The sequence below is a fragment of the Siphateles boraxobius genome, unplaced genomic scaffold (genome assembly GCF_051911475.1).
Source record: "Siphateles boraxobius isolate OS27281-9 unplaced genomic scaffold, OSU_SipBor_1 48, whole genome shotgun sequence".
NCBI classification, from domain to species: Eukaryota; Metazoa; Chordata; class Actinopteri; order Cypriniformes; family Leuciscidae; genus Siphateles; species Siphateles boraxobius.
In genome coordinates this window covers 816,959-841,665 of record NW_027509119.1, presented here as the reverse complement: position 1 = coordinate 841,665, position 24,707 = coordinate 816,959, and the positions used below count along the sequence as shown (strand labels likewise).

Genomic DNA, 24,707 nt, shown 5'->3' with positions numbered 1-24,707 from the left:
TTCCGATGCCAAATAGGAAAGGTAGAAACTCCAACCCCAGGAACAAACGGGAGGACACAAACTGGAACACGTAACATGTACAACGAATCGGCACAAGACAGCAAACAGGGAGATTAAATAGGCTAACAAACAACAGAGGTAACAAGGCAGAGAGATGGGGGAATTAAACCAATAACGAGCTAACAAGATGGGCAGGGTTGACAATTAGACAAGAGAGCACATGGCACAAGAAACAACAAAACACTCTTGTGCTAACACAGGACCAGACTAGACATAAACACATGACGAACCGGCCGTGTCACAGTCCTGTCACAAACCCATGGGAAAATCCAGACCGAGGTGACAGAACTGTGACACTCTGAGTTCTTGTCATATTTTTTTACTATTTTCTAAACTAGAGCGAATAAACTGTGATAATGTGAGAAACGTTGAAGATGTCTGAATAAATTTTGGTTTGACTGTATATATCATATTTTGTTGTGTTTTAGCTTGTCTTTCAGTCTAATCTTTATAGCTTTAAAAGTTTAGTTGTTATGAACGTGTCGCTGTTCCAGAGTCTGTGCCAGTGGATCTTAAGCGTGAAGAAGAACTACAGGAAGAACGTGGTTTATCACAACTGGAGACACGCGTTCAACACGTCGCAGTGCATGTTTGCTGTGCTGAAGTCTGGCCGGGTTCAGGTCAGTGGATCTGATAACAAACGCTTTAAACGCTTAAATCAGTAAAAACAACTCACACACACACTACCTGAGCTTGATGATCTACACTGAGATGTGCAGTTGTAGTCATCGCTCTCTTGAAATGTTTATAGAGAAACCAGTTAAGCAAGAATGAAACTAGCGGAACGGTTTTTATTGTGTTCCACTATAAACGTCTTCTGTTGTTTACTGAGGTAGTTAATCATTTGCGTTTACACTCACGCACTGATAGAAAATGCCTGCTTTCTTTGAATAGTAAATACCATGAAGAGCTTTATGTTGAGTCAGCCTCGTACAATTGTGAATTATTTGGTATTTATGAATGCAGAACTAAACCCTCTGGTGCTCTTCGGTCATTTTTGACCTGAAAAATTTTACGTGTTTTATTTATTTTTGGTTTGAAACTTGGTAAAGGTTCTGGCAATTGCTATGCGAACACAAAGAAAATCATGGACATGATACAAACAGGTTAAATGGTCTGTAAACAACAGTAACACTTGTGCTCCTCACGGTCTAAAATTGAGCGCATTAGAAATGAATGAGAGATTTCCTCTAGTGGAAGCGTTCGGTACTGCAGACAAACACACTCTCACTGTGAAAGATCATTTTTTGAGATATCAAGCTCAAATTTGGAACACAACTTGTTTATATTTATGGCTTTGATTCTATTGCAGTTTTAGAGTAAAATGTGTTTTTGAAAATATAGATTTCATATAAAAATTGAAAATAGTATTTTTGTGCATTTTTCATAACAATACTACGTGAAATTGTGTAACTTTTTTTAAGGGCACTTTTTTAACGTTTTTTCACTTCATCAATAATTTGCCACGTGTCGTCTTTGAAAAGAGATCAAACTTCAGTCTGTGCTTTAAAGCTTTCAAGATTTACCAAAGTTTAAGTTGGAAATGTAATTTTCAGGTCTATGCTCAAAAAGTGAATAAATGGATTATAACTTATGTAAATATAATGTAGTACCATAAAATCCCCTAAAAATACAAAATATTAAATAAAAAACATTATCAAACTTAAATATAGTACATTCCTTTCATTGAAATAAAAAAATTAAATTTGGTCATTTTGGAGAGCACCAGAAGCCTTGTTCATAAAGGGTGTCTGCATGTGTTTTTAGATAGCATGGCTGTATTTGACAGTTTTTAAGGCATTGACCAATTCCTGACTAGCAATATTGTTTCATTTTGTAGAAGATTTAGGGCCAAACCCTCTTTTGTTGTTAAAATCAGCATTTACTAAAGACACGCAGTGAGAAATTAACACTGAAAGGCGAGGACGGGGTTATTTCTGCAGATGATCTTATTGCATTTGCATGTGTAGGAGTTTCCCTTTCAGACAGTATTTATAGGAGGAGAGTGTTTAAATGAATCACGCGAGGTGATTTACTAGTGTTTGCGCTGCTCTCGCGAGATTGTGTTGGTCATTATGGAAATGATCCGCTGCGTCTGTGTTCATTAATGTGTGTGTCGTCTGTAGATCACAACCAGAACTTTACACTCCTATCTGCGCTTTTATGGGATTGCGCTCTCACGCTGATTTAGTAAATCTGTCCCTATGTTGAGTGACTTTCAGAGTTGTTGTAATATTGTAATAAAGCTGTGTTTCCGTTGACAGAATAATCTGAGTGATTTGGAGGTTTTAGCTTTAATGATTGCAACGTTGAGCCATGATCTGGATCACAGAGGTGTCAACAACTCCTACATCAAAAGGTTTGTGCTTTGGTTTAGTGTGTGTGTGTGTGTGTGTGTGTGTGTGTGTGTGTGATATCACTGATGTAAAGATGCGCCTGATGCCGTATATTTCCACAGAAGTGAGCATCCACTGGCCCAGCTTTACTGCCACTCCACCATGGAGCATCACCACTTCGACCAGTGTCTCATGATCCTCAACAGCCCCGTGAGTATATTATACATTACACACGCGCACACACACACACACACACACACACACACACACACACACGCACACACACACGCACACACGCGCACACACACACGCACAAGCGCGCACACACACACACACACACACGCACACGCGTGCACACACACACACGCGCGCGCACACACACACACACACGCGCGCACACACACGCACACGCGCGCACACACACACACACACACACGCACACGCGCGCACACACACACACACTGCTGTTCAAAAGTTTGGGGTCGGTAAGATTTTTAATGTTTTTAAAAGTTTTAAAAAGTTATCAATGTTGAAAACAGTTGTGTACCATTTTGTTTAGGATTCTTTGATGAACAGAAAGTTCAAAACAACAGCATTTTTTTGAAATTGATAACATTGATAATAATGATAAATGTTTCTTGAGCAGCAAATCATCATATTATAGTGATTTCTGAAGGATCATGTGACACTGAAGACTGGAGTAATGATGCTGAAAATACAGCTTTGATCACAGGAATAAATTACACTTTACTATATATTCACATAGAAAACAGCTGATTTACATTAGAATAATATTTCACAATATTACTGGGTTTGTTTTGTATTTTTAATCAAATAAATACAGCCTTGGAGAGCAGAAGAGACTTCTTTTAAAAACATAAAAAATCTTACCGACCCAAAACTTCTGAAAGGCAGTGTGTGTGTGTGTGTGTGTGTGTGTGTGTGTGTGTGTGTGTGTGTGTGTGTGTGTGTGTGTGTGTGTGTGTGTGTGTGTGTGTGTGTGTGTGTGTGTGTGTGTGTGTGTGTGTGTGTGTGTGTGTGTGTGTGTGTGTGTGTGTGTGTGTGTGTGCTTGTTTTGTCGAGTGTATAGTGTAAATGCAGATATCAGATATGGGTCACTTTTAAAAGAATAAAATCAGATATAATCAACAAATGAAGACCTGCAGTGCAAATAAGGCCTTAATGTGGTCAGCTTGTTTATAGTCACTTTAAATATGATGTTTGACTCGATTAAAACCAGTTCAATCTATTCAGACACGCTGCTGTGAACATGTGAGATCTGCGTGAATAGACAAACATGAATCCTGTACATCAGAGGTTCCCAACCTTTTTCTGTCTGAGATATTTAATGATATTGTCGCTCTTGTAAGCTTGCAGCAACCATGACAAAATGTTTTGTTTTTAAACAAAAGTATGTTTATTACTATAACCAGATATGTTTATGCACAAATAATAGTGTATAATATTGAAAATACTATAACAAAAACATCAGTAGGCCGTTTGTAATTTAAAAACGTAAGCCTAGGAGTATAGCCTATTAATTGGCACTATTTGAAATGCAATAACAAAAATATCACAATTTCACACTGGTGTGTAGGAAAAAATAATTAATATAGACTATTACAAAATGACTGGTGTCTGGGACCTCAATACTTTGCATGTTATGTGTGAGGCTTTATTAATCAGTGTGAGGATTGGGTCATTATGTCGGTGCGACCCGAACCAGTGTAAAATAGTCCCAATATAAACACTTATTACAGGTGTACCATAGTGACTCAGGATAAGACAAAAACACGGTTTGGGAAATGGATTCATGATGTACTCGCTCATTGTATAAATTATGTAAATTTTGAACACAAAAAAAGTTACGGACTGCTGCTTTAATGCTCACTGTTCAACACTTTTCAAAATAAGACGCGACCCCCCAAAGAGCTCGCTGACGCCCCCTTGTGGGCCGAGACCCCCCTGCTGGGAACCGAAGCTGTAGCAGATCTAGGCAGGTGGAGCTGGGGAGGTGGAGGGGCTCAGAGTGACTCACACACTCAACCAGACTATTTAAATGATGAGCAAGCGATCTCATTGGCTGCAGGATCAGCAGAGGCCAATCAGCTTCTGCCATGCGGTGATGATGTGATTGCATGTAAAGGATGCCCTCTAGTGTTTCACGACTGAACTAGATATATATTTGCTGCAAACACACTGCTTTCAAAACTGTTAAAAACACATTCACAATAGTATAATGGCAACTTTTGTGCATTTCCACAGCAAGTCTATTGACATATGTATATAAAAAAAGTAAATTACCATAATTCAAAGGCTTTATTACCATATTCATACTTTGTTTTTGCCATACTGATTTATGTGAAAAACCAAGCATCAAATATAAAAGTTCATTATTTATGTAGTGTTCCCAGTTGTTAGCATTTTCTAGGTGTGTGTTGTGTAACTATGCAGTGTATGCTTTCTGAGTTAGTAGTGAGAATTGTTTCCAGTCAGTGTCAAACAAGATTATTTTGTGTTTTGTGGTTTAAGCGAGTTTAGAAAGTAACTAATAATGAAGACTTTTGAAAAAGTGACTTCAGTAATGGCCAATGCTCGACCAAATACTGTAAAAAGTACGTCATGCAACTATGCATTTCCTCATATAATGTAGTGCACTAACCAAGATCTGCACTGGCCAGAATTACTAACTATATTAAATGCAGACATATTTTAAATAAAACTACAGTACTTGTCACAGTGTTTATACAGACAGATTAAATTATGATCTAACAGAAATGCTCCAGTGAGCCTAAACCTTACATAATACACAAAACAGAAGAGATTGTTTGCAAACGCCCTGAGTTATGAACACGTGTGGCGTGTCGTAAACGTGTAAACCGTTCCCGTTAATCGTTTCTGTGCGATGACCTGTGACTCTTCTGCTGATGAGAGGAACTTGCTCATACTTCGATCTTAAGTATTCAACTTTGGCACACAACAAGCCCGCATCATGTACAGAACTGATAAGAGTGATACCTCAAAATTGTGTGGCTTTTTGATGGGACGTGTGCTGTTACTTATATACCGTCAGATGATAAAACTTTTGAAATTATTTAAAGGACACTGACTCGGGCTAATAAAGCCACTTTTAGAACCGTTTTTTTTTTTTAACTCGTTCCCCGCCATTGATGAAATTTTCCCGCTAACCATGTTTTCACTGATATACGATAGGGGGCGCTGCTACACATCTTCAAAAATACAAAATTTATTAAAAATGCTGGCGGTGGCTGGCAACTTAAAAAAAAATGTTGGCAGGGAAAGAGTTAAAAGTGCATATTGTGTGACTTTAAAGGATACATTAAATAAGCGTACATAGACAGCGTATACACAACTTTATTTCTCCCCGTAGGGCGGTTCAGTTTTAGCCAAGACAAGAAGACAACACTTAATCAAGCATTCAGAAACACTGTCAACGACATCATATTGCATTTGGGCACCAGAACAAAGCAGCAAATACACAGGCCACAATACGTGGACTAAGCAGGGACCGAAGTTCAAGTAGATAAGTATATAAATAAACAGATAATAATACTAAGTAAATAATAAATACAGAGATTTATGACGCCTGGCACATATCTAGTTGCCGCTGTCAACAGTATTAAAAGCCTGATGGCAGAGGGAATTCATAATCTAGTTATTTAAGTATATCAAATATAATATAAATATAATAATAAAAATATAATATAAAAAAAATATGGCTTTCAATTTACTGTGATGTTGAATGGCTGTAATTTGTGGCTACTTGAAAAGAATCATCAGTATCAGTGACAGTGCATCACAAAGATGCCTTTAAACAGATATTAACTCTTTCCCCGGAAATTTCCGGTCTTTCCGTGTTTTCACTGTTATACGGTAGGGGGCGCTGTTACACATCTACAGAATCTCCTGATCGAAACGCACGTGAAGAAGATGCAAAAATTAGCGATCTCATATGTAATCATATGCATATGTAAAATAGCGTGATTTTCAACATTAAACAGCATATAAATCAAAACTGCTTAATATTCCGGAATGAAACGTCGACCCAGGAAGCTCGAATAAAACGGATTTTCGTTTCACGGTCACACTCAGGACCTTTTTCAGGACAATTTCTTTTACAACCACTTAGATTATTCAAATCCTGTCCCCAATTTTGTTGGATGTTCATATACCAAGTACCAAAAAAGTCACCAAATTTCAGACCATTCCGATGAAGCTATGATTTTTAAAAAATAAATATTTAAATGTTTCGGGTCCATTTAGGCCGAAGGACCCCAGAGGGTTAAAAGCAGAGGCTCTGTTGTCGTTTTTTGGCATAATATTGCATTTTAAGATATTCATACAACATAATTGTCACCGTTTGGGCTCATCGACTTTCAGTTTGTTTTGGATTTGGTCACGTGTGTTTCCCTGTCTGTGTTTCCCGCCACAATCGGTTCCCATGGACACTGATCACCTCACAGCCTGTCATTCGCATCAATCATCTGTGTGTGTGTTTATCTCCTGCCTGTCTTCTGTTCAGTGTCCGCTATTGTGTGTGTTAAACGCTGCATGTACGTGTTTGCCTGTCTAACGCTCATCTTCTGTCCTCCCTGAACCGACCCGTGACAATAATATTGTGGGGGCCATGAACATTTTGTGAAAAATTAATTTAGAGGATCAATGTGAAATTATCATCATATAAAAATAGCATATTGATATGTGATTAGTTACAGAATAATTGTTTTCATCTTGCCATGATAATATGGATAAAAGGTTGTTTTCTTTCAAACGAGAGATCTCATTTGCATATGTAAAATAACACCAACATTAAACAGCATATAAATCAAAACTGCTTGATATTTCGTAATGAAACGTCGACCCAGGAAGCTCGAATAAAACTGATTTTGTTGTTTAAAAGCAGAGGCTCTGTTCTTTCTTTTGGCATATCGCATGTTAAAATATTAATACAACATATTCTGGGGTCCATGAAACTTTAGTGAAAATGGTCAAAAATAAATATGCGATTAATTTTTTTCATTTTGCCATACTAATATATATAAACGTTAAATGTTTTTTCACCCCCTCTCAGGGTAATCAGATTCTGAGCGCTCTCTCTCTGGACGAGTACAAGGCGACACTGAAGATGATTGAGAAAGCTATTTTAGCCACTGATCTCGCTCTCTACATGAAGTAGGTACCACACACACACACACACACTGCTTTCACACGCCGACAAAAGAGATTTATTAATCTATATATCTTTATAAATCTGTTGTTCGTTCGTAATGCTACTCGTCATGTATTTGCAGAAAGAGAGCAGAGTTCTTCGAGCTGGCGAAGAACAGTCAGTTCGTGTGGGAGGACGAAGATCACCGAGATCTGCTGAGGTGAACGTCCAGCAGCGTAATGCGTTTATGCACGGGCCGTTTGCTTATATTTCTTGGTTATGATGTTATGATCTTCTGCAGGTCGATGCTGATGACAGCTTGTGATGTTTCTGCTATTACAAAACCCTGGCCTGTGCAGAAGAAGGTAAACATGCTATAAATAGCCATTCATCTGAAATCAGTGGAGGAAAAAAAAGACTTAAAGTCCCCCTGCAGTCGATCATTTTATCCCTTAAAACTCATCTTTGATCTGTAAAATTACATATTTAAACGTTTTTTCATTGAAAAAGGCCTTAACATATCTTGAATGTTACTCGACACCCTTGCCTCATTTAGTATTCGCGGTTCTATGAATATGCAAATGAGCCCCGCCTCCACTCACTCACTCACTCACTCAGTGATCCACTCATTGACGATCACACGTTGATCTGATTGGTTACAAGGTAGTTTGTGACGTCAGAAACACCAGCGATTTCAAAGCGTGTTTTTGAGACTGTCTTTGGTTCACTGCAGTTTTAAGGAGAAAATACTCAGCAATGCTGTCGATTTATGAATTTACACACGGTTTGTCTTAAAGCGTATTAAAAACACCACATACACGTATAAACAACATTAAGACTTTAAGATTGCTTTTGAAATGTCCCCATCACCTCCTCTCGTTCTCTTCAGTATTTAACTGGTGAAGGTTCAGCTTCTCAACATAATTTAAACCTTTAAACTCTCATAAAACAACCAAGAATACATTATAATCAAGAATTATGCAAACTCGTGACCTTTAGACAGACTATTAAAATGATATAGCAACATAGTATCCGGCCCAGATCCGGGCCACATCTGGGCCGTGTTTAATCCACGTGTGCCGGATCTGGGCCGACACTGTTGCTGTAACAAATTACTCCTAGTATTTCTGCACTATGCAGTTTGCATGCTTTATATAGTTTTTTCATAGTTAATAAAACCAATTATTTATCATTGCATTGATTCACACCAGTGTTCATTTTGACAGCACATTTTGATTCAGTTTTAGTCATAGTCATTTGATTAAAATGCCATTTAAATGTTGTCATATTTTAGTCATCTGATTTGTTTTAGTTTTAGTCTACGAAATACAATGCGATTTTAGTTGACTAAATCTAATGGGTTTAGTTCAATTGTTCAATAAATAAAACCCCTTCTCCTAAAGTAGAACATGGTCTTCTTTCAATGAAGGATATATGCATTATTTATAACAACTTGCATGCATTATTCTTTCCAGCGGACATAAATCAAATATTATTAAATCTTATTAAAGCTATTAAAGAGCAGTGAATTCTTTTCTTTTTTTCTTTGATGGCACAGACTTCGAAGGGCACAGACGGCATTAGGTTTATTACGCACTGTCACTTTAAGACCAAAAGTGCGCATAAAATTGCACAATTCACACACTATTGTTAGCTCATAGTGGAGAGAAAACATCGAGCGTTCAGTGTTGTATTAAGATTAAAATAGCCGTGCAAATTCAATAATTAACATTTGTTTGTGTTTCCACAGATAGCTGAACTGGTTGCCACTGAGTTCTTTGAACAAGGTGATAAGGAGCGGAGAGAGCTCAACATTGAGCCTATTGTGAGCGCTTTACTTACTTTATAGAAAGGTTTATGTCGTGTTTTATAAGACTTCAGGTTAAAATGACAATAACCTTGTGACTTTATTGTTTCCAAGGATCTGATGAACAGGGAGAAGCAGGATAAAATTCCCAGCATGCAAGTGTCTTTCATTGATGCCATTTGTACGCAGTTATATGAGGTAAATCTCAATTTCTTTTGCACTACAAATGCTAGCAATTGCTAATTAACTCTAGAAACATGCTAGTAATTAATGCTAAATCATGCTAGCAACATGCTAAAAGATGTTAACAACATGTTAAATCATGTTAGCAACATGCTAGAAATGTGCAAATTCATGTTAGCTACAAACATGCTGGCAATATGCTAAATTATGTTAGCAAACATGCACATTTATGGAAAATAATAGCAATATGTGTACAGCATGTAACCCTGTTAACAAACATGCTAAAAATGTTAGCAGATTGTCGAATCATGTTAAAAACATGCTAGCAACATGTCAACATTGTGCTAGGTCATGTTAACAATGTGCTAATTCATGTTACAAACATGCTAGCAATGTGCTAAACCATGCTAGCAACTTGCACATTCATGGAGAAACATGCTAACAATGTGTGGAATCATGTTAAGAAGTTAAAACATGTTAACAGGGTGTTAAATCATGTTAGTAATGTGCTAAATCATGATAAAAACATGTTTGCTACATGATAAACCATGTTAGCAACTTGCTACGCGTTAACATTGTACAAAATAATGCTAACAACATGTTAACAATGTGCTAATTGATGATAGAAAAATTATTATTCCAATAGAAAAATAATATCAATGTGTAAAACATGTAAACCTGTTAGCATACATGCTAAAACATGTTAGCATATTATTGAATCATGCTAGAAACCTGCTAGCAACATGCTAACAATGTGCTAAATCTGGTTATCAACATGCTAAAACATGGTGAGAAATTTTAAAATTCACGTTATTACATGCTAACAACATGTTAACAATGTGCTTAATCATGTTAGAAACATGCTAACAATGTGCTAAATCATGTTAGAAACATGCTAACAATGTGCTAAATCATGTTAGAAACATGCTAACAATGTGCTAAATCATGCAATCAACATGTTAAAATGTGTTTGTTATGTGCTAATTCATGATAGAATCATGTTAAATTGTTGGTAGCAGCATATTAAAAATGTTAGCAACGTGCTAATTTGTGTTGGATGCATGCTAGTAATCTTCGAAATAATCTTCTAAATCAAATTTATCAACATGTTGACAAATGTGCAAATTCCCGTTATCACACACAACATGCTAATCATGCCAGAAATATGTTACTGTGTTAAATCATGCTAGCAACATCTATCTATCCATTTTTATATCTATATAGATATTATATATATATAGATTTATCTGTCTACCCATCTATTCATTTTTCTATCTATCTATCTATCTATCTATCTATCTATCTATCTATCTATCCATCCATCCATTTTTCTATCTATCTATCTATCTATCTATCTATCTATCTATCTATCTATCTATCTATCTATCTATCTATCTATCTATCTGATGGCTCAAACGGGCTTCTAACTGAAAGCCTTCAACGTTAAGCTTTTTAAACTACTTTCTCATCCATCACTGAAGTCTGTCTCCATAACTGTCTTCTTCTTCTTCTGCTGTCCTTTGCTCGTGTGCGCAGGCGCTGGCGGGTCTCTCGGAGAACTGCTCCCCCCTGCTGGAGGGATGTAGGAAGAACAGGCAGAATTGGAAGATTCTTGCTGAACAAGGAGAAGAAGGAGCTTTGCTGAAAGGAGGACTTTAAGCTTTCTGTCGGCGTGCTATTCCTCGGACTATTCGCATCATTCCCTGGCCCTTTCCCAGAGACTGAGGGATTGCAAGACCCTGGTTTGATGACCCTCACAAAGCACACTTGAGTAGGCTTGGGTGAAAGACGTCTCAGAATAAAGTCACTTCTTGAATCGAGATTGATGTGCTATAAAACACTTGTTTGAATAGAGAAGGTTGGATGGATCGCAGGTAATCCAGCGTATGAAGAGACATGCTTTAAAACTGTGACTGATTAAAGGAATGTTCCAGGTTCAATACAAGTATTTGTGAAATGCTGTTACCACAAAAAATAATTTCATCACAAAAACCGTGAACTGTAAAATAAATATGTTTGTAGTTTTCGTGATGTTTCTGAAGAGCATTTTTGAAGCCCAAAGTGGGAGGAGCCGGCCGTCGCCATCTTGTTAGCGCATCTCTCCCAGATAAACTAAAATGTGCAGCGAGACGGATTAGCTGAGGTGACGTGATGCTAACAAACAACTAGTAGTGACATCATCAGCAATCCACCTGTCACTCAAGTGGCCACGCCCTTAATTATGCACAACTTTAAGGCTTAATATAATTTAAACGGATGAGTTATTAAAATATTCACCCCCCATCAGAGTCGTCATGAAGGGCAAAATTAGCTATATAGACCAAAACCACTTTTTGTACCAGACTGTAAGCATGTGTTTTTCTGCTGTAAAGTTGGGCGTTTTAACATGCGGGTCTATGGGATTGAGTCTCTTCTGCAGCCGGTCTCTAGTGGCCAGTGGAGGAACTGCAGTTTAAGGCACTTCAGTGTAGGATTCAAGAGAGAGAGAACCGCTTGGTATAAACAAACAAAATTAAATAGTACAATACCGGTCAAGTGACAGTAAAGAACACTGGGGGGGATTATATATAGCAGCAAATACTGTTTTCAACACTGATAATAAAAAGAACCATTATTAATAATTGAGCACTTACTAGAACTCTAATGGGCAAGACATTTCAAACTCGGAAAAGGAATATTTTTCTACTGTCACGAACATGTAACCAATCCCGTTAACGTGTTTTGTAGCGTTGAGCAATGCAGCCAATCACAGGCATGTCTGTTGATTTCTTGAACGCAGTGGCCAATCAGAGAGGTTCATGAACTTTGTGTCTGTCACGTGACAAATGAACGAAAGATTCGGAAGTTGAACGAAAGATTCGGAAGGTTAAGTAAATATTTATGTTCCATGTAAATTATCTTTGGCTGTATATAATGATTTCTTAATTCAGAATATGATCCAGATTGCGTTGGTGGATGTGTTCGGGGAATTTGTTTGTTAAAAGTATAACATTAAATGAACTATGAACAAATCTGTATTCGAGTCATTTCGTATGCATTTAAGTGGCTTTAAATGATTTGAATAAAGATTCGTTCATTTTGATGAACGAGAGTCAGTAAAATGATCCGAACTTTTCTTAACACTCGCTATTCCTCTCATTACATCAAACAACGGGTAGAAACGGTGTAAATAAGAGATTCATTGATTAAAACGGATGAACTAAGTCGAGAAACAGATTCTTAGTGATTATCTTTGCTTGCTTTCTAGGCTATAATCTATAGTACGTTTACTCACGGATTAATTCTGGAAACTGCGATAATAACCATTGATCCACGATCGTGTCGCGTGCACTTCTTCAGTTAACTGAGTGAAAGTTTCATTTAAAATCTCGTGGTAATCGACAGCATATCGACTTGTATTGAGTCCAGAACATTCCTCATCTTTTCTTGTAGTCTGTATTTCTTGTACAGCTCACTCTCTGAATTACTGATACGCACATACTAAATCTTAGTTTGCTATATTGCACTGTTAACGTAAGCTGATATTTAAACGAACACATTGAATACAGTCGTTTTTCACTGTTTAAACCTTTTCACGTCACTTTGTAAAATACGTTTATATTATGTTGTAGATTTTTTTTTTTTTTTTCATTTGCATTGCATACCTGTGATATGTGAACTTATTTATCATCTGTTACACAAATGTGTGTTAAATCCTTTGACAATCACAACAAATACTTGGATGGAAATAAGATGTGTGTAGAAATGTAAAGTTCAAAAAGAAACCTGTTCCATACCTGACTTGTTGATGGATCTAGTATTTTCTGTTAGTATTTATTTTACAATATTTGACCATTGATATACAATCATTAAGGAGGCACCTTATTAACTCGTTCCCTGCCAGCATTTTTTTTTAAGTTGCCAGCATTTTTGATCATTTTCACAAAACTTTTATGGCCCCAGAATATTGTTGTATGAATATGTAAACATTAAATATATCAAAAGAAAGAAAAGTCTCCGCTTCACAGTAGTTAACCCTTCCTGGGTCGACATTTCTGTCGGTATGCTGTTGAATGTTTGATGATCATGTTAGTTAACATGTCCGTCAGCAATGTTTCCGCTTCTTCATTTGTGTTTTTGATCCTGAGATTCTGTCAGAAGATGTGTAACAGCGCCCTCTAATGGATAACAGTTAAAACGCAGATTTCCGCGAGAACTCGTCAGTGGCGGGGAAAGAGTTAAAAAGCACTTTAACCTCTAACCATGAAATATTTTTTCAAATAAGTTTTGACTACATGAAATAGTCAATCATAAAAGTTTTTTTCAAAAATGCTGCAAAAAAATCCCTCTTGAGAAGAGATGTTTAGAAATGAGGTTATTACGCTTATTTCACGCAGCCGTTATAGAGCTCGGGCGTACAGAAGCAACATTTCTGAACGGTTAGTTGATGAATTTATGAAGCTGATGTGGAGTTAACTATCTTCTAGTCATTAATTAGCATATTCGGTCATGATAATCTATAAATCGTGTTCCGGGGGGGCGGAGTTTATGTAAATTTTAGGGTTAGTGATGTTGTGAAGCTCATTGTAGTTCCTACCAGCCGTTTGTTGTAGTCCTCAAAAAGTGATTTCTGTAAAATAAAATATCTCCCTTTGCTTTGATCTTCGCTACTTTAATGTTGCTGTTTGAGCATAAACAACATCTGCAAAGTTAGAAAAGAAAAAAGTCAAATGATCAACCACCCGTTTAGGATAAAAATGCGAGGCTCTTCTCTCAGAAATGAAGCAGGTGTTTCTCGTGAGCATTAAAACCCTGATGTCCACAAGCACAACCTGCCTCAGATCAAACACGTTCACATCCTTTATGCTGCTCCACATTCTCACAATCGAGTCCTTTGTGTCTTGTTCAGTGTAATTAATGCGACACTGCTTTATGAAACTAAAAACCTTCACTAACCCCAAGCTAGACAGACACGAAGCTCAAGGTTTGAGTGGATCAATCCTCATACAGATCGTGCATTTCACGTGATCTTTTAAAATAAACGTTCATTGTTGACTTTTCTATACAGTAATGTAAATCAGCTTTTTGGGATAGTTCAAACCATCATCTTAAAGTGAGAACTAGTATTAGAATCATGTATATGTACATCACTAATAATATAGTAGTAAAAAAACTACAAGTTTGAATTTGGGATCAAATTTACTCTTGACAGGCTTTGTGCAGATCTCCTAAACTTAGATGTGTCGCCATCTAGAGGAAACTGCGAGTAATCAAAGAAATACATCAACAATACAATCTTGGAAACAAGATATTTATTTTCTGTATAAGAGAATACAGTCTTTAAAACAACAAATAAGAAATAAGCTTTATATAGATATATACACAAGACTGAAACGTTGTAACAGAACGAGAAGCGTTGCGATCACATGGAGTCTGTCCTCTTGTAGGCCACCATACTGTTGACCTTGTGAATGGAGGTGGTGAAGGACCGCAAGCGCACCTCCTCTGATTGGTCGATGAGCTGAGGCCCTGACTCCTCCCACTGCTCCGGCACCTGCAGGTCTTTATCCGTGTAGATCAGCAGGTCGAACGCGCCTATCGGAGAGCAAGAGTCAGTCACATGATCATAGTGGGAGTCCAAAACTTCAATGCACTTTACAGTCGATCAAATGCTTGATTCAAACGTTATTATCATCTATAATGACACGGTTGACCTTAAACACACCCGTACCAACAAACCTGTCCTAAACTAACATATAAGGAAACTAAGCGAGTTAAGATTAGGTTCAAGGCTAGTTATCACCCAGTTATTGTAAAATAAAGTGCTCCCTGTTTTGCAATACATCAACACAATAAGTAAACTGCACCGAAATAATTTTTGACGCAAGTACATAGTAATTAGACACCTAATATAAAGTAGGACCAAAGTTTTTACAGTCTAATGAATGGCATTTGCATATGCAAAACTGCTTAAACTAAATTAATTATTGCCACAATATTTACCTAGGCCTAATTCATTAAAGAATTACATCTACCTATAGGTAGATTTATCTAATATATATAGGACAAAAACGTTAGTCACATCGAATATAAAGTGCAACCAAAACTATTTAACTCCAATGTACTATAACGATTAAAGGGGCATTCGGCAACTCTAGCTATTTCTTCGCTGATTTTCACTTTTGTCGTCGCATGTTTTCTCAGTGAGCGCCCCCTACAGCTGTGAGGCGTATATTTCACAACACTATTTCACAAAAAAACTCACTTGCGGCCCTTCCTCCCCCGTTCTACCGCTGCTCATGTGCAGTTGTTATTATCGGAGCCGCCACCTTTATCGTGTGGAGTGTGTCTACCTAGGTTGGGTAATACATCACACACATTGAGGGCGGCGTGTGTGCAGGGTTCCCACTCTTTTTCAGCGATCATTTTCCAGGACATTTTCAATTTTACTATGGGGGGAATAACAGACAAGGATCACGCGCTAAAGTGATATATCGCTCTCTAATCCTGAATCCGAAATCGGCCCATATACCCTCAGATAGGGCGCTATTTGAGGGGACAGCCATTTTGTAGTGCTGTCTGAAACTATAGTGGACGTTACTGAGTGCACTCATTCAATCCCACATTGCACTGCAATAACGAGTGTACAACCGATGTACACTCACGGGTGTCCGAATTCACTCACTCGTTTTCATTCACTCCTTCAAGTGAACAGTATTAGTGGACAAACGTCGGCAATAGTGAATGAGGGTTGAGGGGGCGATTACGAATTCAGCCCTAAGTCTTTAAAAGGCGTACAGTTTATTACCATGACTTAACTATAAAATCAGTTTTTAATATGAGCTCTTAATCATACATTGACAATGGAAGCTTGTTTACGCCACAGAATAAAAAATAAAAAAGGTAATTGCGACTTTTTTTCTTGCAATTGCGAGTCTACATAATTGTGATATAAACTCGCAACTGCAAGGTATAAAGTCAGAATTGCAAGATATGAGGCCATCACTCTTCTCTGAATCCACTTTTGTTAGTTTAACGACAGGTAAAATGGTCGGCGCTCCCGGCGCAAGGGTTGTACCTATTCTCTTAATGAGTAATGGGTGTGTTTAGGCATAATGTGCAATAAACCAATCAGAGTCTCATATCCCATCACTTTAAAAGCCAGCTGCGCTCGCGCCATGGCGGATTCGCTACCTAATTTGAAAGCGGGAAAACCGAACGCTTCTCCAGAGAGGGATCCTTTTATTTTTAATATTTTAAAATGTCTCCTGTGCTGCTGCCTTTTGTGTGTAACTAACACGCCCTTTAAATAATAATGAAAAATTGTGAGATAAAAAGTTGCAATTACCCTTTTCATTTTTTATTCAGTGGCAGAAACAAATTTCCATAGTTTATTGCCATGACTTAACTATAAAATCAGTTTTTAATATGATCTCTTAATCATAAATTATGACAAATTGTTCTTGTTGCCAGTGTCAATATTATAACAAAAAATATTGGAACTATTTGAATGTTTTATTTAAAGCTCCAGTCCGTAACTTTTTTGGGGTTAAAAATTATCTACATAACATGCATCTACAATAGAAATTAAGTACATAACCCGCCAGTGTTCAAAACTCTCTGCTTGCCGTAGCTCGATTGAAAACTGTAAGCTTGTAATAATGTTTTTAATTCCAGTGGTACTGGTGGATTTCCGCAGGAAATTCGAGCATGTCTTTGCGTCTAAAGAAAGACTCTCGGCTAGTAGGCTATATTGTGTGTGAGGTTTGAGCATTTTACCTTTTTTTTGGCCAGTGATAATCTCTTTGTTCTCTGCTAAATAAAAACCGAAGAACTTTCAAAAAAATAATTTGCCAGGACAACAAGATTTTCCAGGACATTTTCTCAAGTTTTCCATGACTGGAAAGTTTATCAGCGATTTTCCAGGTTTTCCATGACGAGTGGGAATCCTGGTGTGTTTATGTCGAATTGCCGTAAAGCAGTTCGTGTTTCTCGCTCGTTCTCGATTCTCACGAGACTTCCTCTTTCCAACTTACCGGGACGTTAGTCCTCATGTTGCGAGGCTGGTTTTCCACCTGGGAACGTTGGGGGGAGCGGGGAAAGTCACCATTCTCACCAGAACAGGTTATTAACCATCCAAATGATTTCTAAACGGTTATATTAAGCTGAAATAGTTGCCGAATGCCCCTTTAAATCAAGCATTTGATACACTGTAATTACATCTATAATGACACGGTTGACCTTAAACCCACCCGTAGCAACAAACCGGTCCTAAACTAACTGGACATATAATATAATATATAAGGTTACAATGTGGGTTAAGATTAGGTACCCAGTTATTGTAATAAATAAAGTTCTACCTGTTTTGCAATATAAGTACACTGTACCGAATTAATTTGAAGCAAGTACATAGTTAAAGACACCTTTTATAGTCTAATGAATGGCATTTGCATATGCAAAATTGGTGAAATGAATCATTGGCACAATATTTAACTAATTCATTAAAGAATTAAAATACAAAAACTAAGATGATAAATTCAATCACTCAATCCTATAATGCACCACAATAACGCATAAAACCGATGTACACAATGGCTAGCGAATACCCATAATGCACTGTCAGAGTCGAGCACTGAATGAATTTCCACGTCTGACCAGAAGATGGCGCTGCATCTGAATCATTTATCGATCTGACGAGCGCTGGTCCAATGTGGATACGGCGTAATATTATACATGCCTTTTTATTGGTGATTAATTAAGGTTTATAAAACGGTTAGTTACAATCCTTGATTCTGATTGGTCAATTGCTGTGTTTTATTCACGATAAACCGCTTCACCCAACAGTTCTATGTGTCACTACACACTCTTAGCAACATGAACATGTTTGATATCATTGATGTTTTTCGTTAAATCTAGAGTATTGTGAGAGATCGAGTAATCGAGTGTTCCTGCATTTACAGTCCCGGCATTTTCCTTCTGGTCAGTCCAATGTTCATAAAAAATTAGTTTGAATGTCCGCTGCGATATCTTGTCTTTTAACAGTTGAGGGCGTTTTCCAGTGCCCTAACAACGCCCTCCAGCCGGGACTTACCCACGATACAGCACAGCCTCTCGTAGCTTATTGCTTGCTTGTACATGCTAGATAAATCCTTTAATTTCTACTGGAGTCATTTGCTAAGTTTCAAATGATTAAACAACACAAACTATGTAAAAGCGACGGCTCTTCCAGCGCACTAGTGTCTGCACTCACTCACTCGTTCTCATTCACTTCAAGTGAACTACATTAGTGGAGTAATGTAGGGAACGGTGATTTCACACTCAGCCTAACTCTGATTGTAGAAAATGCAGAACGAAGAATGTGCTTTTATATTAAAGTATCAGTTCAAGGATGTCTTTCTTCCTTCAGGCGAAAAGAAATGAAGGTTTTTGAGGAAAACACTCCAGGATTTTCTCCATATAGTGACTTCAATGGAGTCCAACGGGTCGAAGGTCCAAATGTGAGTTTCAGTGCAGCTTCAAAGTCTCGACACGATCCAGCCGAGGAATAAGAGTCTGATATACACAAACCAGCGCACATTTATAACAAAATAAACATTTATATACTTTTAACCACAAGTGCTGGTCTTGCACGAGCTGTGATGCGACACACATTACGGTTTAAAAGGATATAAATGTTTATTTTGTTATAAAATGTGCGCTGATTTGTCTAGATCAGACTCTTATTCCTCGGCTGGATCGTGTCGAGACTTTGAAGCTGCACTGATTTGGACCTTCGACCCGTTGGACTTTAAGTCACTATATGGAGAAAAATCCTGGAGTGTTTTCCTCAAAAACCTTCATTTCTGTTAGCCTGAAGGGAGAAAGACATGAACATCTTGGATGACGTGCGGAGAGAGTAAATGCTCAGGAAATGTCGATTCCGGAGTAACTCCTCCTCTAAGAACGTGTCCGGTGTGAATGGTCTCGATCACAGATGAACTTACAGGCCGTCTCCAGCAGCGGCAGGAAGGTGACGGTGGCGGTGACCTGGCGGATGACCGAGCGGATCTCCTCCTGGATGGCCTTGATGGACTTCTCCCTGGGAGCACTGGAACATACAGTCATGAACATTCATATTTGCATTGCTCACGCAAGAGAACATTCAAATTAAATCGCTTAACTTCATGGCTAGGGTTGGGAAACTAATAATTGTTATACAATGAAAATTTCGATTCCTTTGTGAGCATTTCAATATGACTTTAAACCATTGAAGTGTGTGAGACTCCTGCGTTGTTTTCAATGCTGCACACACAGTATATTGGATCCGTGCAGCTCTTAAAGTGACAGCACTAATATTCCTGTTGTCTCTCTCTATAATAACACTAATCAAACAAAAGAGAAAATTCACTCGTTTTTGACTGAATGACATATTTAACAAGTAACAAAAATAACTGTAATGTATATTTTATTTATAAAGTACAGTTTTATTTTACATTTGATGACAGTTTCTGTACATGAATACTGAAAATCTTAAAACACTTTTTCAATCGTATCTTTGTTCAGTTATTTATCTATTTGTTGTGATTGCTAATTTTTTAATTACTGAGTGTTTACTTGTCTTTAATAATACTTGAAATGTATCCCAGTTGTTTTTATGTGGTGTTTTTAAACCACAGGCAAACGTTTCTTGTGTAAGTGTTTTTTAGCCTGTTGATTTTTGTTGTCAGCAATATATTCAGCAATATATGATACCAAAGTTTTAGTTGTTTTTCCTAATTGGGAATCGAAAAGAATCGGGTATCGTTTGAATTTTAACGATAACGATTCCGATTCCCATTTACGGCTGTGATTGAATCTGAAGATAACGAATCATTCTTCTGATCTGAGCGATTAAAACACGTACCCGCTCTCCTTCGCCGCCTTGTCACACTCGATGTCGAACTGCCATCGCTCCAGGACCTCGTTGGTCTCCAGACACGTGATCACGACCACCAGCTTCTGAACGGTGCAATCGAACAGCCATTCTGCAGAGACGGACATCACTGAGCAAACACACTCCACAGATCACACGCAGGAGCGCTCGCAGCTAACCAAGCTAATCTCAACTTCGGCTCAATGACAGAAATGACAGGCTCTTTTTAAATGTAAGGTGAGACTGATTCACTCACCGCCATTTTAAGCGCTGGCACATGATCAACACATTCAGTGTTCATTTTGTCATTCACAGAGTTCGTACAGATACCGTAAAATTAAATACCAGGACTTTAAGCACTTTTTTGGTTTTCAAGGACTACAATCAGATCTCACTGAAACAATACATTTATTATCTTTCAAATCTAAAAAATTCAAAGCGGTACCATATAATTGAATTAAATTAGCAACATCACGCTCGTAGCAATGTGAAACGGCTCTATATCAATATCAGACGGGTGAGAAAGATTGTTTTATCTATAAAATTAAACACTGCTTTCTAATATAGCCTTTTGTCTTCCAATAATTTAAGCACCCTTTCTTAAATATGGCTGTTCTCCTAGACTTAAATTGCAAAAAGTCTAATTCAAGTTCTTCAAGCACCTTGAATTATCAGCTGGTCACGTGATCACAACAAACCAAAATAAACGTTTGTTTTATTAAAATCAGCATGAAATTGATGTTGTGCTGGTCTTTTCTTCCCTATATTGTCGTATATCCGAGTGAAGCGCTTCTGGAACAAGAACACATGTGGGCGGGGCTTGATTGTGTCTGTGGGAATTGATTGGATGGTTGTGGTTTGCTATTGGCTGAGCTCATGTGAGTGACAGGTTATAGCCCCGCCCACATCATCAGAAGACAAGAGATGGTATTCTGATTCAAGATTTCCAGGAACATGAATTAAAAAGTAATAAGGATTTTTTGGTGACTTTAAGCTACCGATTTAAACGTTTACTGTAGAATCCCGTTTCCTGACATTTATATGAGCCGGATTTTGACGCCGGGGAAATACATAAAGCAAATTTGCCTGTGAACGCTTTATATAATTACAATATAGGTCTAAATCCATGTGATCACATATCAATGATATATATATATATATATATATATATATATCATCCAGCCCTAAAACTTGTATAGTTTATACTTGCATAATTGAATGTGTTTATTTAAAAACATCCAATTATGCAGAATATACGATGGTTAATATTTAATTGAGTTGTCAATACAATATACAGGGTCTGATTTTACCCCATAATTCAGCATATTGACAATGAAAACTGATCCTCCTTTCTCTGTCTGGATCCAGTTGTTTTTGAATTGCAGAGATTAATTTGCGTCTCTGTTTTGTAGCTTTCGTCAGTCTGTAAAAATACACCTCAGATTTCATCAAATCTAGTTGTTCAGTCAATCTCAAGTCAAGTCACCTTTATTTCTATAGCGCTTTTTACAATACAGATTGTTTCAAAGCAGCTTTACAGAGATAACAGGAAAATAATGTTGTAATAATATTGTAAAATATAAAATGAAATGTCCCCTCAATCAATTCAGTCAAGCTCTTTCCCGTTTTAAGCCCTATTCGCACGGGATAAGTATTACCTGGTTACCTCTAGTCATTTGTAATAATTGCGGAGTTTGTCTGAGATCTTTATCCCGTGCGAATTGGCCATGTCTGTAATTTGAAAAGTACAAATTCCCCCGCAAATGACCTACTATATTTCGCCGAACACCGAGGTCCCGTGATAATATCAGTCGGATCTTATATCGTTTTTTCAAGGTTTTTGTTTCATGTGCTCCTTTTTATCCATCTTTCGCGAAGCATGGAGGCTGCGTTGGAGTGTTTTGATAGTATTTTGGGTGCTGGGTCATATCGCTATACACAACTACACAATTTGCAGAAAGTGAAAGCTGAAAATCATCAGAAGAGCAAAAACAAAAAGAATGATTAGATGGAGATGAATGACATGTATAGCAGCGTGCGGTATACTTTATTCTGTTTATGTCATAATATATCATACAGCTAGACCTATAACGAAAATACGTTTCCAAGCAATATCCTATTGACGTCATATCCGGGAGATAAGTCGGTAAATTAGAGCAAAACCACAGGCTTGGGTTATCCCGTGCGAATGTGGCGGGGTAATTTCTAAATCACACGAGCTCCCCAGATAGTACTAATCCCGTGCGAATAGGGCTTATGATGATTTTCGTGTGTTTTTTGTAGCATTCACGGCCACTCAGAGTGTGTAACCGCACACACAAACTATTCATTTCTTCTGGGAAAAACTTCAATGCATCAAATGAGTTGAAAACACATTTAATGTTAAATACAAAAAACGACAACACTGCACTGAATAGCTAATGTTAATGAAAGGAATGTGTGTGTGCTGTGGTTTCTCAGACAGGTGTGTTTGCAGGAAACGCACCCTTGAGTTGTGTGATGACGTTGGTGAGGTAGTTCTTCAGCTTGGAGTCTGTGGTGAGATGAAGACTCATGTCGTATTGTGTGACTCTGGTGAAGGTTTCCGCCGGATAAATCCCTCGCTGGTAGAGGATGCTGTTGATCCCGAACGCTACGGACCACAAAATATAGATTATTTATTTTAATAAACCAAATTATTTTCTGGAACAGCAAAGGCACGGCACACTATTGCTAATTGTATACAGTAATTGTACAAAAGTCCATCTTAAGCTCGTGCTTCACGTGTCTTGTAAAAATTATTAAAGGGGGGGGGCTTTTAGTATAATGCCCTTTTTACAAGATGTAAAATAAGTCTCTGATGTCCCCAGAGTGTGTATGTGAAGTTTTAGCTTCAAAAAAAGTGTCAATTTTAACATGCTTTATAAAAATATCTGTGGGGTATTTTCAGCTAAAACTTCACATTTATATTATGCACTTATTTTACATCTTGTGAAAAGGGTATTATACCACCCCTTTAATTATCTATATTATTTTAATGGAGTATTAAATATGATCACCAGGCTTTTAAGGAAGGTTTGTTCATCTGTTGATCATCATTGAACTGCATTATGTGTTTTAAAACTACAGAGCTTTGGTCATACAACTAACGTTAAGCATTTAAATATCATCCAAGACATTATTGGAAGATAAAGATATTAATATGCTTTTTATGCAACTAGATGCTATGCTGTTATTGATTTATTTTACCTTACTTTTTGGCCACATAAGTTATCAGCTTAGCAACAAATATCATATTTGAGCCTCTGAATAGTGGTTTTTTTCTTGAGTATGAACTCAATCTCATAGGCTAACGTTACTATATTAATCATAAAAGCGTGATGCATAACATGCGATGCTCAAAAAACACATAAGCAAACTCTTTAAATGCATTTGATAGTGTAAATGTCCAATACATTTTTATATCATTTGATTTTTCGGACTAACTTATTTTCAAATGTCAGGCTTTACAGGGTTAACGCATTATCACAAATAACATCTTAAAACCACACATTTGAGATTAAAACAGCAGTCAGCTTTAACAATGGCACGAGACTTATGAAATAATATTAGGACACCTCAGGATGCCTTTCGATTTCAATTCTATTTCTATTGTAACTACGACAAACATTTACGACGCCATGAAACGCATTAATCTGTCCGAAAATCAGTAACGTTACTTACAGAAAAATTCGGCAACAAGTTCCGCACTCCCCTTCAGAGTGATTCCCTTCAAAGTCTTAGACATCTTGAATTGAGTTTAGATTCGGTAAATTTGCGTGTAAATTCACTCCTCGATGCTGCTTGTTTTCTATTAACCGCCGACCAGTTTAAATCTTCTTCTTCTGTTGCTTTATGGCGGGTTGCCAAGCCAACGTAAAAGACGCATTACCGCCACCTACTGATCTGGAGTGTGGAGTGCACATCGTTTTGGAAGAATATGAATCAACGAGGGGAAACAGCAAATAATAGATAAAATAAAAATTATATACACACACACACATATATATATATATACATACACACTAAAAAAACACAAAAAAACACCTAGATTCTACAACTAGATTCCTGTATCTTTTAGATATTTAAATATTCCATGGACTCTTGACTGTCTTGCCTCGTTTCCTAACAATACTTTTATTGAATTCCCGTCAATTCCCATCCATCCCAACTCTTGTATTAACTGCATTAGACGGTGGGCCGAACCCGTTTTTCGTGTTGTTGATCGATCTCCATCGATAGAGTAGGCTATACGCTTCATTT

The 24,707-nt window shown here is 37.4% G+C and overlaps 2 protein-coding genes across 5 annotated transcripts in view; one reads left to right on the top strand and one right to left on the bottom strand.

Annotated features, from left to right (window-relative positions):
• The window catches only part of pde5ab (phosphodiesterase 5A, cGMP-specific, b), a 63,986-nt gene extending 50,438 nt beyond the window's left edge, over window positions 1-13,548 (top strand). For all 4 annotated transcript variants that reach the window (XM_077201523.1, XM_077201524.1, XM_077201521.1 and 1 more), the window contains exons 13-21: window positions 555-680; window positions 2,325-2,419; window positions 2,519-2,606; window positions 7,489-7,589; window positions 7,709-7,786; window positions 7,868-7,931; window positions 9,317-9,391; window positions 9,488-9,571; window positions 11,093-13,548. In XM_077201523.1, coding sequence (XP_077057638.1) covers window positions 555-680; window positions 2,325-2,419; window positions 2,519-2,606; window positions 7,489-7,589; window positions 7,709-7,786; window positions 7,868-7,931; window positions 9,317-9,391; window positions 9,488-9,571; window positions 11,093-11,215 — 834 coding nt within the window. In that variant the 3' untranslated portion in view covers window positions 11,216-13,548. The remainder of the gene's footprint in view (window positions 1-554; window positions 681-2,324; window positions 2,420-2,518; window positions 2,607-7,488; window positions 7,590-7,708; window positions 7,787-7,867; window positions 7,932-9,316; window positions 9,392-9,487; window positions 9,572-11,092) is intronic.
• A 1,284-nt stretch (window positions 13,549-14,832) lies between these two features.
• On the bottom strand, window positions 14,833-24,286 carry mad2l1 (MAD2 mitotic arrest deficient-like 1 (yeast)). The gene is made up of 5 exons (XM_077201576.1): window positions 24,129-24,286; window positions 22,912-23,058; window positions 20,418-20,538; window positions 19,519-19,622; window positions 14,833-15,130 (listed from the first exon to the last, which is right to left on the bottom strand). Exons 1-5 carry the CDS (start codon window positions 24,190-24,192, stop codon window positions 14,958-14,960), a joined length of 609 nt encoding a protein of 202 aa, XP_077057691.1. The 5' UTR covers window positions 24,193-24,286; the 3' UTR covers window positions 14,833-14,957.
• Between the last annotated feature and the right edge of the window lie 421 nt (window positions 24,287-24,707).

Bases quoted from the DNA above. Each gene is read 5' to 3' on its own strand.
- mad2l1 (XM_077201576.1), bottom strand. From the start codon at position 24,192: ATGTCTAAGACTTTGAAGGGAATCACTCTGAAGGGGAGTGCGGAACTT. The intron at 20,539-22,911 runs GTGCGTTTCCTG...CCGTCTCTGCAG, and splicing joins CGTCATCACACAACTCAAGG to AATGGCTGTTCGATTGCACC. The intron at 15,131-19,518 runs GTAAGTTCATCT...GCTCTCCGATAG, and splicing joins GCCGCTGCTGGAGACGGCCT to GCGCGTTCGACCTGCTGATC.